This window comes from Capricornis sumatraensis, chromosome 9 (genome assembly GCF_032405125.1).
Source record: "Capricornis sumatraensis isolate serow.1 chromosome 9, serow.2, whole genome shotgun sequence".
Classification (NCBI taxonomy): Eukaryota; Metazoa; Chordata; class Mammalia; order Artiodactyla; family Bovidae; genus Capricornis; species Capricornis sumatraensis.
This window is the reverse complement of record NC_091077.1, coordinates 37,796,783-37,816,197: the sequence shown is the minus strand read 5'-3', so window position 1 is coordinate 37,816,197 and position 19,415 is coordinate 37,796,783. Positions and strand designations below refer to the sequence as shown.

Genomic DNA, 19,415 nt, shown 5'->3' with positions numbered 1-19,415 from the left:
GTATAGCAAGGTGACTATAGTCAATAATACTGTATCTACCTTATACTTGAAAGGTACTGTTGAGAGTAGCACAAAACAACCACAAAACATCAAAATGGTAACTATGTAGGTGAAGGATGTGTTCACTAACATTATTTTGGGAAAGATTCTGCAGTATATACATGTATTGAATAATACTGTACACCTTAAACTTACAAAACGTTCTATGTCAACATCAATTAGATCTCAATAAAGCTGGGGGCAAGAAAGAACAGACTACTGACATCTACCACAGGTTGGATCTCAAAAAACATGATGCAGGATGAAAGAAGACAGCATTTACACAGAGAGTTATTCCACTGATATGAAGTTCTAGACACAAAAGCAAATCTACAGTGTCAGGGAGCAGGTCCATAGTTGTGATTTCAGGAAACTGACTTGGAGCGGGTAAGAGGGAACTTTCCAGAGTGATGAAAATGTTCTAGATCTTGATTAGAATTTAGTTATACAGAGGTATACATTTATGAAGAATGTACACATAAGCTTTATTTTACTGTATAGCTACAAAGCATGTCCTAAATTAGGCTTTAATGTAGTTCGGATTTTAAAAGAAGAAAACAAAACCTGTGTTTGCTAAAGGATGAACCAGAGTGAGGTAGAAAGCAGGTTCTGGATGCTAGGCCTGGACAGAAATCCTGAGCCCTGTCACTTCCTAGCAAAAATCTCTCAGCTCACTATACTTCAGCTTTCGAATCTATAAAACAGGGACAATAATAATATTCCCACACTGGGTAGAACTCAACAAATGTAAGCTTTAAAAAATAAGGCGGCCTCGAGGCAGCGGGCCCTCCCTTGGCAGGGGGTGCCAAATCCTGGGCTGAGGAAAGAGGGCAGCCTGTGAGAGTAAGGTCTGCAGGGACTACAGCTCCCAGCACGACCCTGATGGAGCGGGGCGCGATGGGAGTTGTAGTCCTAGCAGGCTAATTACACCCTAGGATGCAGTCGGCGGGGATGCCCTCTGCATCCCAGGCCTGAGCAGGTATTCACACTTTGTTCCAGGTTGGCTCTAGCAATGGACAGAAGCATTCTCTTGTCGCTAGTCTCCCTACATCCCGAAGAAGGTTATCATCATTCCCATTTCACAGAACAGGAAACTGAAGCTCAGAGAATGACCCACAGAGAGGAACCAAGATCTGCTGACCTCAGAGTCTTTGCTCTTTGTATGTAGATCCCTGACACCTCTCTCTTTCTTTCTTTCTCTCTCTCTCTCTCTCTCTCTCTCTCTCTCTCGCACACACACACACACACACACACACACACACACACACACAAATTCCAAAGCTGAGGGAGGGAAACAAACTCTCCGCGAAGCAAAGGGTCTTTGAACGGCCACAGGCTCGTATTATCTCTCCTATTTAGTCACTCATCCAAGGTCACACAGGTACCAAAGGGGTCGCCTAAGGTGCCAGACCCTGTAAGCCTCGCCCTTGCGCGCCCTTTGCGGCCGGACACTGAGTGGGCGTGGCCGAGACACGCTCCGCCTCCTTCCACCCTCCGCTCCCGCGCTCTTGGTGCAGTCCAGGTACTTCCATACGTGCGCGGGAGCGAGGGTGAAGCTACGTTGCTGCTGTAGACCCCGCGCGCGCGCGCGCGCGCCCGGGTGAAGAGGTCTGTGGACCGTTCCACTGCGTGGGGCCAGAGGGGGGACCGCGGGCAGGCGGCGCTCGGGCCGCAGCCGGACCAGGACCCCGGGCTGCAGCGGGAGCAACGCGCCGGCCGCCCGGTGGGGTTAGAGCCCCGCCGCGGCCCCAGGTAACGCACGGCCTGGACCCTGGGCCGTGCGCCCCAGGCGCAGGGCCAACGAGGATGGAGCGATAGGGGGCGGCAGTGGGCTGGCAGTGTAGCGCAGGGACCTCCAGGGAGGCCAGAGTCCGCCGGGCTGCGTCCGCTGGGCGGGAGCTTGCAGTCCTGGGACTCTGGGTCACCGCCGCTCCGCCCGCTGTCTAGTGTTCCCGTACGGGGAGCCCCTGGGAACTACAACTCCCAGAGTGCCCTGCGCTCCACGCATGCTCCGATCGCAACCCCTGGCGAGTCCCGGCTAGAGCTGGAGCCCAGGAGTCCGGGACAGAGCTGCAGTGCTTTGGCCTCCTTAGGGCTGCCCCAAACACTTTACCAGCGCTCCTTATCCCAGCTGCTGGGGATCCAGCGCGACTCGAACCTTGCCCTGGGGCTGCCTCGGGTCGGAAGAACAGACCACTGCACGCCAGCGGCGTGGGTACTGCTTTGAGGGTAAAGGAAGGCGCGGGGGCTCCAGAGGGTCTGTGTCTTGCCCAAGGTCACACATTCTGTTGCCTGAGGGCTATGAAGCCCGAGTCGAGATGGGGCCGGGGTAAGAAAGACGATGTGGGTGTAGCAAGCTGGCCTTGTTGGAGGGAAAATGGGGAATTCAGCTGGACTCATCTCCCGGGAGCTGCCAGGCTTCCACATTCTTGGAGGCCCCGATTTTCATCTCTGGATGCTGTGGTGACCCATACCCGCTCCTTCCTTTGCGGACCCTATGGGTTCCACGGGTGACAGCTATAGCAGGGACGGAGTCAGAAAGGGGATCCCCTCCCGTTGCCCTACCCACAAAGCTCACACCCTTCAAGCGCACGGTGTCTTCCAGTACCGTGGAAAATGAGCACACAGTGGAAGCCACTGTTGACTCACAGTCACCCCTATTTTCACTGGACAAACTGTGAGCCTCACAGAGGTGGCAGCTTTCTCATAGTCTAGGTGGCTGGCTTCTGAGGCATTGCACTTAACCATCCGTATCTGCTGCCCTCTCAGTAGCCTGTAGAAGATGAACAGCAGTGCTGCACACACTAAGTGCTCAGGAAATGTCATCTGTCACTACTGTTGTCATCATCCTGGTTTTACAGAAGTGAGACTGAGGAAGAGAGAGGCCACATCACTGACCAAGACTCAGAGCTGGGGCCAGAGTGCTGCAGCCTTGAACCGGGACCTAGGAACACCTTTATAGACAGGCCACCCTCCCCCATATGCATAAACAGCCTCTGCTTTTTAGGGCAACCGAAGTTTGGGGCTCAGGTGTGTTCAAGCCTGCCCTAAGCAGCAAGGACTTGGCAGAGTGGGGCCCATCAACCCCTACCCTAGTGTGTGAGGCTCAAGTCTGATGCTCTGGGGTAGCTGGGAGGTCTGTGTCCCGAGCTGGCTTTACCAAGCTGTGCTGTGTGTTCCTGGACCATCCCTCAATCTCTGTGTTCTGCCAGCTTCACTTGGGAAGGCTGCTGGACCCTGCATCTGGAGGAGGGCTTGAGGGGTCTTAGAAGAAAGGAGTGGAGTACTTTCTGACACCTGATGGAGGGAAGGAGGCAGCCAGCTATCCAGGGTTTTAGGTAGGCAGGTGGAATAGGGGAGGCCTCAGCAGGATCCATCTCTCGCAGAGTCCTGGGGTGGAAGCTGGAATGTAGGTAGAATCCAGTACTTTTCCTTCAAGGGACCAGGGTTCAAATCCTTCTCTGCCATTCTTCCAGTCTGTGATCTGGAGAGGCTTTTTCCCCAAGGACATCTGTGCTTTTGATTATTGGACACCTGGAGACCCTGTGTTGGCATTTGCATTGCGTGAACCAAACTTAATGTTAGCTTAAAATGTGACCCATGTTTGCCCCTTCATGGCTATGTAATGGTGGGTAAGTCATGTCCTCTTTTGCCCAAGCTTCCTCATCTGTAAAGTGGAGCACACACTGATACCTAGCTTTAGGTCACTGGGAGGACCAATGAGATGATCAGGGTAGGATTTACTCAGATCATGCAGGAGACTCCAGAACTCTGATTTCTCCACAGAACTTCATGGGAGGTGCTTGGCCAAGAGTGAGCCACCCCCATTGGTCATTTCTGGAGCTCCCTGGGCCACACTTCTGGGAACTGGGTCAAGGGGAGTCATTTCCTGAGCCATTTTCTTCATCTGTAAGATGAAAGTAACAGAACCTGCCTTCAGAAGGGTAGGGGCAAGGGTGGGGTGATGAGGGTGAGGCACACAGTAGGTATATAGGCCACGGGCCCACACTGGGGTTCCAAAGCAGAAGATTCATCGATGAGAGGAAAGTCCAGATTCCTGACTTCCCTGGGAAATTGGGTAAAATTGAGCCTCCTTCCCGCTTGCTCCAGAGTGATTTTGCATGTGCCCAGGAAAGTTTTTCAGGTTAGGGTTAGAGTGGACATGTTATTGGCCAGAACTCCCGATTTCTCCACAGAACTTCATGGGAGGTGCTTACCCAAGAGTGAGCCACCCCTATTGGTCATTTCTGGAGCTCCTTGGGCCACACTTCTGGGAACTGGGTCAAGGGGAGTGGGAGACGTGTTATTGGCCTCTGGTCCTGTGGTGGAAAACTTGAGGGCTGTGGGGATTTGCTGAGGGTGTCTCAGGGACATAAACCAGAGGGTCACGTGTGGGATAAGGCAGGACGAAGATTTCCTGGCCCTGAAGCATTAGGGGCAAGGAAGAGCAACCCAGAGCTCCTTCCTTGGACATCCACCGTCCAGTGTGAGCCAGGCCCTGCTGGGGGTAGAAGGAGCAGCCCCATGAGATGCCTTCTGCTGTCCTGATGCGGTGAGATAATAGGCGTGCTATGTATTGTAGAAACCAGGAGACAGGTCAGGAGAGGCTCCAAGTAGGCAGCCTTTGAGCTGAACCCCTAAGGTTGAGCAGAGTTTGGCCACAGGTGAGGAGGGGATGTTGAGGACACTTTAGGCAGAGAGAATGGGACAATCAGAGCGCTCGTTTCTTCAAAGGAGTAAGTAGATTATGGAGTAATAACTGGAGTCACTTCCTGTGTGGTGTGGTGTCTGACTCTTGCGACCCCATGGACTGGAGCCTGCCAGGCTCCTCTGTCCATGGGATTCTCCAGGCAAGAATACTGCAGTGGGTTGCCATTTCCTTCTCCAGGGCATCTTCCCGACCCAGGGATTGAACCCAGGTCTCCTGCATTGCAGGCAGATTCTTTACCAACTGAACTATGAGGGAATCCCAGAGTGTTAGTCACTCAGTTGTGTCCAACTCTTTTAGACCCCATGGACTGTAGTCTGCCTCTGTCCATGGAATTCTACAGACGAGAGTAGTGGAGTGGGTACATTTCCCTTCTCCAGGGGATCTTCCTAACCCAGGGATTGAACCTGGTTCTCTCTCCATGGCAACCCATTCCAGTATTCTTGCCTGGAAAATCCCATGGACGGAAGAACCTGGTTAGGCTACAGTCCATGGGGTCGCAAAGAGTAGGACATGACTGAGTGACTTCACTCACTCACTCCTGCATTGCAGGCAGATTCTTACCATCTGAGCCTAGTAAGGATTCCCACACTGTGGCCTCAGGCAAATCGCTTCCCTTCCTTGAGCCTCAGATCCTCACCTGTAAAATGAGATTACCCCTGTGGTGTCTCAGTGAAGGCTGAATGTCAGTGCACTTAAAAATGCTGAATCCTCTCAGGCAAGGAGGAGATTACTGAGTGAGATTACTGAAGTGATCATGACAGGACTGCGTGCAAATCAAGAGCCATGAAGTGAAGGTCAGGGTGCATCTAGGCCTGAATTCAAAGATAGGGAAGTTCAGCACAAGCTAGAGACTTCGCAGCTTCCTGTAAGAGGTGAGATGGGAGCCAAGCTTCAAGGGGCAGAGCAGAGGAATAGATTGGTAGAAGGGAAGAGAGAGGCAGGGAAGGCCAGAGGGAGCACAGCCATGTAGCTGTGGGAGAGAGGCTGGGGAGAAGTGAGCCTGAAAAGTTTGGTGGGGGAAGCTTGTCTTGTTAAGCACAGCCCTGAAAGCTAGGCATTAGGGAGCCATTGCAGGTTCTACCCCTATCCAGGCAAGCAGGGGTTGGTCTGTGTAGGCACTTTGAGTGTAGGACAGATTTTCTGATTGCTTTTATGGAGTGAGAAAAATAAAAGGTTGGAAGGGATTTAGGGGGAGGGAGAGTTGCTGTTAAGGGGATGGTTAGAGAAAGGCAGCCCCATTTATTCTCATGCACCCATAGTTTAATTGTGATGGAGAGAGTTTGGCATTCCAGGTAATATCTGTAGCATGCCTCCTGAATTTGATCTCTTGTCCCTACAGGTCTGCAAATAGCACCTGGATACCATTTTCAGTTTTTGTGTTACTGGCTGCACATCCACAGTATGGTGTCAGATTGTTGCTGCTCTAAACATTACATGGATAGGCATGTCTGTTCCCCAGACTTCCTTCAGAGTTGTTTCTATTGGATGCCTCTAAAGGAACAGAAGTTTTAATGACTGGAAATCCTTAAGACATACTGTTTTGCAGTAATTTTCTCTAGAATTTTCAGTAGGTTATACAGAATATTTTTTTTTAACAGCAAATATACAAAAGCATATCGAATTAAAAATTTTCCCTCCTGGCCCAGTGCTCTCCTTCAGTTCTCCATGAGGGCAGTTATTCAGTCTCCTGTATACCCTTCCAAAAATATTCTATTCTGATACCGAATATATCCTATTTTAAAAAACATTGATACTGCTACCCTCAGTTCAGTATCTTTCAGTTTTGAAATCTGGGGTTATGAAATATACCAAAGCAGCAGAGAAAATCACACACAGGCACACGCCCAGCAGCCCCACTACACAGGCTTAGCAGATGTTTTAACATTCGTTCTGGTATCTCATGTAGGGCTGATTCGGAGGTAGCCCTGTGTCAGTGCAGCTCCATCTAGAGGAGTCGTTATGGATTATGTGTGTAGTTTATATTAGGCCTGTTCCCAGCTCTTGAATATTTTAAATATTATTGATTTCTCTTTTTTTCCCCCCATCGATATGGAGGTAATACCCCATTTTGTATAATGTCCCCAGGCAGACATGGAGGCAAAGGGGAACGAAGCTAGGCTTCGTCTTGGATTCAAGCTTCACCTCAGCAGTGTGACCTTGGGTTAATGACGCCCCTCTTGATGTTCTTTACCTTTGTAAAATGGGCAGGTTGTAATAATCCGTCTTATAGGAATATTGTAGAAAACTAAAGACTTCATTGGTTTTAGTTACACTATCCACCTAGGCAAGGAGCTCTCCTACGCCTCGCCTAGAGCAATTAGAGCGCAGGTGGCCTGGAGAATTCCATGGACCGAGGAGACTAATGGGCTACAGCCTAGCGGCTTGCAAAGAATCGGACAGGACTGATGGATTAACACTTCCTTTTCACGCCTCCTACTCTAGCTTCAAACTGTTCCCCGCCCCTTTCCCTGGCCACGCTAGGGGCGGGCCGGTTAAATGTGTTTGTGACGTCAGCGCGCGCCGGGCCAATCCCCCTTCCCTGTAAGCGTTATTAGCTTATTTGCATGAATTGCCCTTTATTGGTTCGTTGAGCAAGCCAGGCCCGCCCAACTATTTAAAGGCACCGCGCAGTATAAACAAGAAGATGCGGACAGGCCAGGCCATGATGTCATCGCGGCGCAGTAGCTCTCAGAGCTGACGTCATTTCCGGGGAGGTTGTCGGGCCAGGGCTGTTAGAGCCTTCCTAACCACTCAGGCTGGCTTAAGGGACGCTCTTGCCCCGTCGAAGGTCTGGTTCATTGCACTTCAGTGTCCCAGGCGCCGCCCGCGGCCGAGGAGGGAACCATGACACAGTAAGTCCGGGCTGCGGCTCTCCCGGCGGGACCCGTTTCTCGGGCAAGGAGACAGAACCTCAGAAGCATGAGTGATTCGCGAGTTTGCATAGCAAGTTAGAGTTGCAGCCAATTTGTCTTACCCCCGTAGAGGGTCTTCCATCTTTAGGTCAGGCCATGTGGCCCCGCCCCTTGCTTGTGATGGCTGCGGTCACTTTAAGTGAGGAGGTGGGGCCGAGAAGGAGTTTTTAAAAAAAAAAAAAAATCTGCCCTCAAGATGGCGACCCACTAATCACGTGCCGAGTCCCGGCTGGTGATTGGCTCTTGGCACCCCCGGGGGGAGGAGCTCTTGACAAGGGGCGGGGCCCTTGCGGGCAGCTGCCGGCTACTGTTTGCCGGAACCTCCCGGCGCGGCCCCGCGAGTTCCCCTCCCGCCCGGCGCGCGACCCCGCCGCTTCGAATGTTGTGAATCAAATGTGGGGTTTGTTACGTTCCGCTGCCGCCGCGGACAGTTCTTAAAGGGCCAGCCGCAGGCAGCTGCGCAAACCCGGCCGCGTCCTGCACTGCCTCCTGCTTCCCTGAGGTGGCCACGCGTGGGCCTCGCGAGGCAGACGGTCGGCGGACGGACAACAAAGAGGGCCCCGGAAGGATCCGGACAGCCCCCGGACTAGGGGGTGGGGAAAGGAGCACATTGTTCCGCAGGGCGGGGGCTCTTAAAGGGTCCAGGCAGCATACTCCCACCCCCACCTCCGCCCCCTGCCCAGCTTGGCCGTTCTAGATCGGGAACAAAGGAGTCACGGTGTGGCCGAAGGTGAGTCGGGGACTGAGCCCCCAACTCCCGATTTCTGTATCCCTAGAACTCCTGCCCTCCTTCCCCTGGGACTGGGTATTGTGATCTAGCTGGCTCTGCAGGAGTTAATCACGGGCAGTCCGGAGTGGGGACTGCGAGGCCTCTAGAATCCGGACCCCTCCCCACCCCCAGCGCCCCCCAAGGCCAGGCCGAGTCTCCTTCTCCAGAGGCTGAGCGCTGCGGTTGGAGAGGAAGGAGCCGCCCCCTCCCCCTGCAGCCGCCACTTCCTTTGTTGTTGCTTTTGTCTCACGCCGAGCACATGGTCCGGGATCCTCGGCTCTTAAAGTCACAGCGCTCTGGCCCCGACGCCGCAGTCTGGCCTCTCGTCCCAGATGTTCCTCTGAGCACAGCACAAAGGAGTGAGAAGGGGGTGCGGGAGGCCCCGCTCCGGGCGAGTATCCGTACCACGGCCCCTCCCCCACGCCTGTCCTCTTTCCCAGGGAGGGTTGGTTGAGGAAGCTCCTCGAACCCCTCTACCTGCGCCTGGCCCACATTGAGGAGGGGCTTGCCCTTTAGGGACACTGGTTTCCTTCCCCTGTAATGTGACCACCTGGTTTCTTGCGTCTTGCTTATTGTGGCTTTATTTGGGAGCTCTTGGAAGGAGAGATTTCCACCCCCATTTTACAGTTGTGGCAACTGAGTCTCAGAAGGGAAGATTTCCTTGACCAAGGTCACCTAGGGAGTCTGGGCTGGCGCACGACTCTTACTTAACTCAGAGCTTGGTGGTCCTGCCCTCAGCTGCCACCAGACACCACAGTTGGGTAGCTTTGCTTGTCTTCCAGGCAGTGTTGGGCCCAGCATGCCTCTTTTGGGGGGCTGGTGGGAGGGAGTAGGGAGGGGTGCTTTTCAGCCTACCTCAGTCTGCTCCTGTCCTCAGGGCCTCACTTGGCTTATCATCTGCAAAACAGCCCCTATTCCTACAAACAGCCGCCAGGCCCAAATTATATGTTAGGGTCTCCCTCTACCAGGATGAGGATAGCTGCTTGGGGCACTGAAAGTGCCTGGGGGAGGAGATGGATGCAAGATGCAGTCCCTGCTTCTGGGCAAGATTGGATTTAGGGATGGGACCTTTAGGGCTCTTTTTCAGAGACCTTATTAAAAACCCAGCCCAAAGGACAAGTGGTAAAAGGCAGAGCAGTTAGGTGGTAGCTTTGCTGTTTGACCTTGAGCAAGTTGCTGGCTCCAACTTTGGGCCTCACTTACTTCTCTCCACAATAGGGCTGGTCAGGATGCCCGAAAGAGAAAGCTCTCCTGATCTCCTTTAGGGCCTGCAGTAGAGATTTGGCATTAAGTAATTCTTGAGGGTACTGATGGTAATGGAAGCCAGAGTTGAAGAAGCCTGGGCCTAGGTGACCAGCCAGGACTAAATCTGACCCGCTTTGGCTTTATAGTCTGGAGTAAGTTACTTCCTTTCTTTGGGTCCCAGTTTGCTCAACTGTAAAGTGGGTAAGTTCCCCCCTGGGCCATCTCTGTTCCCAGTCAAGAACCAGGGCCCCCTCCTTGCTAGCTGGGGTATTCCCTGAGGGAGCCTGTCTGACTTTCTGATAGTGTAAAGCTCAGCTGATACCTGAGCTTTACAAATCACTGCAGTGGCCTTTGGGGAGTCCTTACCAGTCCCCTGGGAGCTGATTATTGGCCTGTTCCCATTTTACAGATGAATAAGCTGTGGCTCAGAGAGGGGAAGCAAAGTGCCCAGTCCTCAACCAATACTGGCCAGAGATCAGGGCATCATGTGTTAATAAAATGCAAGGGTTGACACTATTACCTTTGGCACCATTGGCCACAGCTAGAGGGCTTCTGTCTAGTGGTTGGATTTCCCAGCTCCTTGCCACTTCCCTTTCCTGCTCTGTGGGCGTTTTTGAAGAGGCTGGCCAGAGCAGAATCCCATGGGCCTGGGCCTCTGTGGTTCTTCACCCCTGAGCCTTGACATTGCCCAGCCTTCAACAAGACAGCATGGCATAAGAGGAGCAGTTGAGGCCACTGCTATGTCCCTGGGCACTCAACTCCAGCTGACTGGCCTTGGATCTCACTTCTCTCAGTGAGATCTCATCCTCAGTGTCTCTACTTCTGAGGGTTGCTATGAGGACTTAACTGGGATGGCACATGGAAAGTATTGTAATTCTTGTTAATAACTCCCCATCAGCAGGACTGAGGTCTCTCAGGATCTCTGAGGTCAGTTAGAACAGAGGTTCTTAAGCACTGCCTGTGCTATAGAAACTGCTGGGGAATTTGGTGGAATTCTAGGCACTCTTGTTCCCCAACCTTCTTAAGATTCTAACTGAAAATGTCTAGGGTGGGTCAGGAGTTTGTTGTTTCAGTTACTTGGGAGTTTCCTCTGAATCTCTCTTAGGCTATGTTTGCTCGGCTGGATCATCAGCAGGAATCAAGGCTGTGTGCATGTGTGTACACATGTGTGTTAGGATGTGCACTTGGGCCACACCAGGGGTTACAACCCCGGTTACAGCCCCAGTCACCTGTGGTGGGCAGGCGGGGAATGGGTCTGGGGTGGCCTGGAGAGAAAGCTCATGCTCAGAGTGAGGGAGTCAAGCAGGAATGAGGGACCAGATTTTCTACTTCACCACACACACGCACGTGCACACACACACACACACACACACCACTCTCTCTGAAAGGCCAAATTTTTATGTAATCTCCCAATTTTTAATCATTGGCACTAACTTCACTGCTGCCAAACTGATTACATAGACCTTAGACCTATCAGCTCTCCTGGGTGCATTTACCACATCAGGCCTACCCTGTGCTGGGTGCAATCTACTGGGCCTTGTCCACCCCTCTGCCAGGTGCTGGCTGGGAGGAGCATGAATTCCAGCTCTTCCGTGGCCTTGGGCCCTGTGCTGTCTTAGCAGGTAGAGAGGAGTACCCCGTTTCAGGCTCATTGTGAAGGTTAGGGCCCATGCACATAAAGCCCAGCGCAGAGGAGAGGAACAAGGAGTTGAGGGGACAGTACACACACTCCTAACTGTGTGAACAGAGAGGCAGCACTTGAGGCTGTGTGTGGAGGAAGCATAGGAGTTGCGTTCTATGGAGGCGGGGTCCCTGCGGTAGGAGCAGCCAAGGGCTGGTCCTGCTAGACGTGCCCTTTAGCTTTGCAGGGCCTGACAGATTCCAGAACTTTCCCTGCGAGGGCCTCATTCCAACCTCTGAAGTTAATGCCGCCCCCTCCCCGCCCCCCCTTACTCCGTAACTTGCCCCACCTGGACCCCAGCTCCTGCCCCGCCTCGTTCCCACTCAGCTTCCTCCCTTAGGTTTAGGCTCTTGCTTCCTCTTTTTTCTCAGCAAGCCCTACCTCCCACTTGTGGGCTGTGTTGGGTCAGGTTTGTACAACCCCCTCCAACCCCTTCCTCCTGCCCCAGAGGGCCTGGCTGCATGCCAGACCCACCAGTCCATCAGAGGTTGACTTCTTTTATCACTTCATTGCGTCTTGCCAAAATTCTTGGCCTGGACCCTTTCCTGTTGGCAGCAGGGTACAGCAAGAGGCTGTAGTCAGCCCACCTCCCCGCTTTGACACTTCCTCTGGCACCTTGAGCAAGTCCTTTCCTGTCTCTGAGCCTCAGTTTTCTCTTCTGCAAAATGGAGCTGACAGTTCCTTCTTTTAAGAGTAGATGAAGTCTCACTTGGGTGGGCACTGTGGTAACAGATTATGGAAAGAAAGTACACAGTCGACCCTCTTTATCCATGCGTTCACATTCATAGATATAACCAACTGTAGATTGAAAGTATTGGGGGGGAAATCCATCAAGTTGAAAAAAGCAAAACTTGAATTTGCCCTTTAGGTAGCATTTACATCATATTTACCTAGCATTTACATTGTATTAGGTATCATAAGTAATCTAGAAATGATAGAAAGTCCAGGGGAGGTTGTATATAGGTTATATGCAAATATTACACCATTTCACATAAGGGATTATTTAAGCATTCTCAGATTTTGGTATCATGGGAGTCCTGGAACCAGTGCTCCATGGATACTGAGGGATGACTCCTGGCTTGTCTTGGACTGAGAACCCTCAAGGGCAGGAACCAAGTCAGAACCTCTCACATATTAGTAGTGGAAGGAGTATAGTCCTTCTTGAGCCAAGCAGGTGGAAGGGAGGAAGCTGGAGTCCTCTCAGGAACCCCACTACCTGTAGGTCATATTTGTAGACCCTTGCACCATGACAGGGTTCCTTGGAGACCCACCCGGAGGGAGCCTTACACCAGAGCCACCTGGCCTGGAAGCATGTTAGCCAGCCCTCTGGACTCCCTGCAGGCCAAGGCTCTCTCTGGTCTGTCCGTCCGTCCTGAACCTCAGCGCCAGGGCACAGTGCTGCCAGGGGAGCGCAGGGGCATGGCGGGCGGCATCAGTGGGCTTCTGGAACCGGGTTGCAGAGGTTTGATCCTCCCTCCCTGACCGCTCATGGAGCAAGGGACTGAACTTTCTGTGCCTTAGTCCCTTTGTCGGTTTGCCTCCTAGGGTCGTGTGCCCTGGCCCAGCCCCTCCAGCCTTCTGCCACCCCTGATGCAACCATGGGTTCTGGCAGTGACTAGGTGGGCACCCTCTGCCCCTGGGGGTCAGCGGCGATTCCCTGCAGGACCCAGCAGCAGCCCGGGCCAGCTCTGGGGAAGGTAGGAGGGAACCTCCCAGTCCTATGGATCCTGGAGCCACTGCTGTGGGGGCTGTCAGCCTAGCCTGGCACAGGGGCCGGGGGCGGTGGGCCCAGGGCCCTGAGCTGTCTTCCTTCCCCAGTGGGTAGTGGACCTTTGGCTTCTTCCGTGCTCTGTGAATGAGCAGCCCCCGTCAGTGCTACTGGGGCCTCCTCTCTGGTGCAGCCCCAGCCGCGAGGGCCCCCTTGCCAGCCCGCCTGCCCAGGATGAGCGCTTCCCCTCCCAGCAGCTGCCGCCCCGACCAGCACACCTCCCCGTAGAGGAGCGCCGAGCCTCGGCTCCTGCCGGCGGGAGCCCCCGAATGCTGCACCCAGCCTCCCAGCAGAGCCCGTTCATGGTTGATCTCCACGAGCAGGTAGGCAGAACCCCCAACCCCGCACTCCGCCTTGCCGCCCTGGCCTCTGGCAAGTCGGGCCAAGGAGCAGAGGAGCAATACCCTGACTTCACCTTGCTGAACTCATTGCTCCGTTCGGGGAGGCATCTTTAGCCCTGGTGTACAGGTTGGTACATTGAAGCCCAGAGAAGGGAAGGACCTTCCCTGGGACCACACGGTGGATGAGTGATAGAGCTAGAAAGCCCCTCCTGGGTTCCCAGAGGACTCTCTGGGGCTTGGGGCAGGAGGTAGCAGCTGGGTCTACGGTGGGTAGGCCCCAGCTAGAGAAAGGGAGAGAGCTGGCCTGGCGGGACTGTCTCAGCTCGGGGCCAGCCGAGTGGCCTCCCCACAGTTCTGGGTCTCTCTTCTGCAGGTGCACCAGGGACCTGTCCCTCTGTCCTACACAGTCACCACGGTGACCACCCAAGGCTTCCCCTTGCCTACAGGCCAGCACATCCCTGGCTGCAGCACTCAGCAGCTCCCAGCATGCTCCGTGATGTTCAGTGGGCAGCACTACCCGCTCTGCTGCCTTCCGCCCCCGGTGAGTGAGCACTCGGGCTTGGGCCTGTAGCAAAATTGAGCTGCACTTAACGGCCCTTAGTCAGGCTGTCTGAATACCCTGGGCTCCAGGCCACAGCCTTGTCCAGAAAAGTGTATGTGTACTCATGTCCAGTGGAAGGGCATTGCAGAGCTCAGGGCTGGCCCTGCATCCCAGGGCCTGCTGTATGGTCTGGAGGAGTCACTGTGGGCCTTCAGAGCAAGATGTCCTGCCTGGGAGGCCTAGGCCAGGGCCAGATGGTCCAGAGGACTTCTCGCTGGGTGGAATTGGCCCTGGCCCTGGTCCCACAAACCTAAGACCCAACCCAGAGCCCAGAAGAATGTTCTCCAGCCTCTGCCCCCTTTCTCAGCAGCTGATCCAGGCATGTACCATGCAGCAGCTCCCTGTGCCGTATCAGGCCTACCCCCACCTCATCTCCAGTGACCACTACATCCTGCACCCCCCGCCGCCAGCCCCACACCCCCAGCCCGCTCACATGGCGCCTCTTGGGCAGTTTGTGTCCCTGCAGACACAGCACCCACGCATGGTGAGTCCCGGCAACGGGTCTGATGCTACAGGGAATGGTGGGTGGGGCGGGGCCCAGGGGACTCCCCTCATCACTGACTCTGCCAAACCCCACCTCCCCCCGCCCACAGCCCCTGCAGCGCCTCGACAATGACGTGGATCTCCGGGGGGATCAGCACCCCCTGGGGAGCTTCACCTACTCCACCTCGGCCCCAGGCCCAACCCTGTCGGCGTCCGTGCCCATGCACTACCTGCCGCATGACACCCTGCACCAGGAGCTGTCCTTCGGTGTGGTGAGTGCCACCCCTGCTCTGGCTTGAGGGTGACCAGGGAGACAGGTCTGTGGCTGACCTGCCCCTGGCCCCCCTCTCACAGCCATATTCCCACGTGATGCCTCGGAGACTGAGCACCCAGAGATTCCGCCTGCAGCAGCCGCTCCCCCCACCGCCCCCGCCGCCGCCCCCACCACCATATTACCCCAGCTTCCTGCCCTACTTCCTGTAAGTACCTGCCCAGCTGCTCCAGAGCTGGGGGGTGTGTTCTTCTGGGGCCGTTAGTGGTTAGACCCAAACAGGGTCCCACAGAGGTCCCGGGGCTGCTCGAGCCCCCCTACTCCCACCCCCCAGCATCCCCAGTAGACCAGACCTGCGCACTCACACTCCCCAATAGGGTCTCTGGTGTGAACAGTTCAGAGTTCTGGGCTTGGTTTCATGGTGGGAATCAGGGGAGCCCCGCAACGCCCTCTATGCCTACTGCCCTTGACCCTGGGTCCACATGCTTGTCTCTCACTAGCTCGATGCTGCCGATGTCACCAACAGCAATGGGGCCCACCATCAGCCTGGATCTTGATGTGGATGACGTGGAGATGGAGAACTATGAGGTCCCGTGGAGCCTGGTCCTGGGAAGTGGGGGCCTGGGGGACCTCCAGCCCTGGCCGCCGCTGACTTTCCCCTCCTGCCCGCGTCCAGGCTCTCCTGAATCTGGCCGAGCGGCTGGGAGACGCCAAACCCCGTGGCCTCACCAAAGCGGACATCGAGCAGCTTCCATCGTACCGCTTTCACCCGGACAGTCACCAGTCAGAGCAGACACTGTGAGTGCCCTGGCCTCCTCTTCCAGCCCCCTCCCCAAGCCTCTCTGAGCACAGATAGGTTTCTAATCTCCCGGATGGGGCTTCGTGCCCCGCCGTGAGTCTGCCCTGCCCTCAGTGTGGGGGTGACGCTCCGTGCCTCCTCCCAGGTGTGTTGTCTGCTTCAGTGATTTCGAGGCGCGGCAGCTGCTCCGGGTCCTCCCCTGCAACCACGAGTTCCACACCAAGTGTGTCGACAAATGGTTGAAGGTAAGGTTCCCATGCTGCTCCCAGGTGTGGGGAGGGAGGAGGGGGACTGGAGGGCTTCCCTCTGTGTCCCTTCGGCATCCAGGAGTTCTGGCTCCACTCAGGGAGCCAGGTCCCTACCAGGGAGCAGAAGAGCCTCCGATGGGATGGGGGTTGGGCGAGAGTGGAGTCTTGACATGCGGCTGCTTCTCCCAGGCCAACCGGACGTGTCCCATTTGCCGGGCCGACGCTTCCGAGGTGCCCAGGGAGGCTGAGTGAGGCCCCACAGCCACCCCGGAGAACCCTGCCCAAAGTTCTGGAAACTTGGGGGCCCCAGGGAGGGCGTGGTCCTGGCCTGCCCTGCCGTTCCTGCCTGCCTCTCCAGAGCTGGTGTCAGGGTCAGCCCGAGAGAAGCCCCTGCAATAAGCCCCTGCATTTGCCAAGCTCCAAAGACTCCTTCCCCGTCTGCCCACCCGTCTACCCACCCGGGAGCAGCCTGAGCGCCCGCGACTCAGTCTCTCTCCTGTTTGCCCTCGGGTCTGTCTCCTTTTCCTGCCAGCACTGGGAGCCAGGGTCCATTCCCCTAGTGTGGCCGGTGGAGATCGTTGGCCCCAAGATGGGCAAAGGGGGAGCTGTCCGGGGTCGCCTGGTCTCTTGCACTGAAGTGGCATGCCCTCTGTGCAGGTGGCACTGACAGGCGTGGACAGATGGTGGCAGGAAGCCCAAGTGGGTCCTTCCGCCTTGACCCCAGGCAGACTCAGGCAGCCAGGCCGTTGTGAGGGTTGGGCTGGCTCCCTAGAGGGCCCTCAGCCCGGGCACAACATTCCGGCCGCAAGCCCAGGCTGGGGAGCATCAGAGCCAGCCTCCCAAGCAGGTGGGAGGCAGGCTCTGAGCTGAGGCAGATGGGCCCTCTTGAGAGGGGAGAGTGACCTCCTGTGTTTCTGGTGGCTGCCCTCCCTGGCAGTGACGGTGCCCAGACCCGTGCTCGATCTCCCCTTTCTGTCGTTTTGCATGAACGTGAGGAGCAGCAGTTTTTGTTGATCATTTGGCCCCAAATTGCGTGTAGGATCTGAGGGTGTGGATTTTTAAACAGTCTCTTTTTTTTGGTTTAACGGGGGTATAGGGACCAACCAGGACCAAGTGCCCCAGGGGCAGGGAATGGTCTGTGCTATGCCGCCTGGCCTGCATGCATGTGCACGGCCGGGGCTGGGCCGGGTGGCTGGCGGTCGTGGGTGGGGTTGGGGGGTCTGTGCTCAGCTGATAACTGCCATGCACTGTACTGCACACGTCCCCAGAGCCTCCCGGGACCGGACGCTTTTCAGGGCATTTCTCCCTCTAGCCAGGACCTGTCTCCCACCTGCCTGGGCGTGTCTCCTCCAAGCAAGTCCCGGGAGGACTGGGTCCAGGGAGGGTGTGGACCCACCTCCAGGGGCCCCCTCCCAGCTTGAGCCCTGCCCTCCAAGGTCTGGAGGAGCCCCCATAGGGTCTGGCTGAGTTCCCCACCCTCGCCCTCGTGGTCCCATTCCTTCTCTTCCTCACCCCCAGCTGGGGTTGCTGCCCTGAACGAACCGCGTGTGGGGCCGGCACATCCTAGCAGGCAGCCCCTGGCGCCTGCTGCCTCAGGGATGCTCCAACCACCCTCGTTCAGCAGCGGCCCTGGCTTCCCGCCACCCCCCAGCCTGCCATGGGGCCCCATCAGCCTGGCCCCACCCCGTGGAGAACCCAAAGTCTTACTGTATATAACTCCAGGTGACATTTCTATATTTATAGCAGTGTTGAAAACCCCACATTTTACACAGAGAACCACCCTCTCCAACCCCCCTCCCTTCCCCACCCCCAAAAAAGGTTTTCAGAACCCTTTCCAGTTCCTGGGGCAGGCGGAAACAGGCTCACGGATTGTGTGTCGGCTGCAGCAGTGATTCCAGCGAGCAGCTATTGGGGGGGAAACAACATTAAAAAAAAATCACTTAAAAAAAAGATTTATAAGACAATTATTTAGGATGTTTGTGATTTGCCGACCTTGCTATAGATGCCATGTTACCAATGATTTCCTGTGGTGGGGGCTTGTCATTGTTTACTGTTTTATTTACCAACTTCTGGCCTAGGCATGACAGTGGGCTCCATCCCCCAGCCCTGGCTGGGCCCAGCACCTGTGTCCTGTGTTAGAAAGGTCTTTTATATATATATATATAGTTACATATATATATATAAACATGTAATTTGGGGGGGCCCTGTTCCTTGCACATTTTACAGTTACCTCATTTTTCCCATGTATGTATTTGAGAAAATGCTAATATATAGAGAAAAAAAAATGGTTCTTAAAGCTTAAATGTGTGGTTTTTTCCATTCCATTGGATTCACATTGGTTTGTAGCATTTAACATAACTAGTATGTTGTATTATATATGTGTATACCGATTGAAATTTTTAACAGATTTGTACTTTTTTTAAAATGAAAGTTGCTAGTTCTGCTTGACCAAGTAGTGCAATCATTATTTTTTTTAATATTGTTGCTGATTTCAGAGGGATATTCACTAATAAATGTATGATGTATATCAAGTATTGCCCAAGCTGCTCTTGGCTGCCTGTGTCCTTACTGTTTTAATGGGAAATAGGGCAGGGGGCATCAGTCTGAGAGTGGGTAGGGGCCCAGGATGAGACAGGCAGAAAAGATTGTTCTTCGCTTTGGAACCTTAGGGAAAATGATCTCTTGATGGAGAGGGGTCTGTGGATCCAGTTCAGTGATAACTTACTCTGAGCCAATCTGCTTCACAGGCAAACTAGGTAGGATTCTGTTGGCAACTGACAAGATTCCATCTCACCGGTTTGAGGAAGAGGGCACTTCCTAGTCTTGTCATTTACATTCTGGAGGTAGGTTTTGCTTCATCCTGACTAGATCCAACTCGGTCTTGTTATAAGGAACCAAGGTCTCACTTCATGTTACAACTTTGTTCTGCATAGTGCTTCCTGGTAGCTCTAGCTTAGCTTAGTTCAGTTGCTCAGTCGCGTCCAACTCTTTGCGACCCCACGGGTTGCAGCATGCTAGACTTCCCTGTCCATCACCGACTCCCGGGGCTTGCTCAAACTCATGTCTGTCGAGTCGGTGATGCCGTCCAACCGTCTCATCCTCTGTCGTCCCCTTCTCCTGCCTTCAATCTTTCCCAGCATCAGTCTTTCCAAAGAGTCAGTTCTTCACATCTGGTGGCCAAAGTATTGGAGTTTGAGCTTCAGCATCAATCCTTCCAATGAATATTGAGGACTGGTTTGATCTTGCAGTCCAGTTCAATTCAGTTCAGTCACTCAGTCATGTCCGACTCTTTGCAACCCCATGAATCGCAGCACGCCAGGCCTCCCTGTCCATCACCAACTCCCAGAGTTCACCCAGACTCGGATCCATCGAGTCGGTGATGCCATCCAGCCATCTCATCCTCTGTCATCCCCTTCTCCTCCTGCCCTCAATCCCTCCCAGCATCAGAGTCTTTTCCAATGAGTCAATTCTTCACATGAGGTGGCCAAAGTACTGGAATTTCAGCTTCAGCATCATTCCTTCCAAAGAAATCCCAGGGCTGATCTCC

General features: G+C 54.6%; 1 protein-coding gene across 1 annotated transcript; it reads left to right on the top strand.

Annotated features, from left to right (window-relative positions):
• Positions 1–1,602: 1,602 nt before the first annotated feature.
• On the top strand, positions 1,603–18,392 carry RNF44 (ring finger protein 44). The gene is made up of 11 exons (XM_068980263.1): positions 1,603–1,647; positions 12,903–13,054; positions 13,259–13,448; positions 13,840–14,007; positions 14,378–14,551; positions 14,661–14,822; positions 14,905–15,029; positions 15,322–15,409; positions 15,498–15,619; positions 15,766–15,865; positions 16,058–18,392. Exons 2-11 carry the CDS (start codon positions 12,948–12,950, stop codon positions 16,118–16,120), a joined length of 1,299 nt encoding a protein of 432 aa, XP_068836364.1. The 5' UTR covers positions 1,603–1,647; positions 12,903–12,947; the 3' UTR covers positions 16,121–18,392.
• The last annotated feature ends 1,023 nt before the right edge of the window (positions 18,393–19,415 follow it).

What these genes read in the sequence shown, in the direction of transcription:
- RNF44 (XM_068980263.1), top strand. Translation starts at nt 12,948, where the DNA reads ATGCAACCATGGGTTCTGGCAGTGACTAGGTGGGCACCCTCTGCCCCT. An exon ending in CCGGGCCAGCTCTGGGGAAG is followed by an intron (nt 13,055 to 13,258) that starts GTAGGAGGGAAC and finishes TCTCTGGTGCAG; the next exon opens with CCCCAGCCGCGAGGGCCCCC. An exon ending in TGGAGATGGAGAACTATGAG is followed by an intron (nt 15,410 to 15,497) that starts GTCCCGTGGAGC and finishes GCCCGCGTCCAG; the next exon opens with GCTCTCCTGAATCTGGCCGA.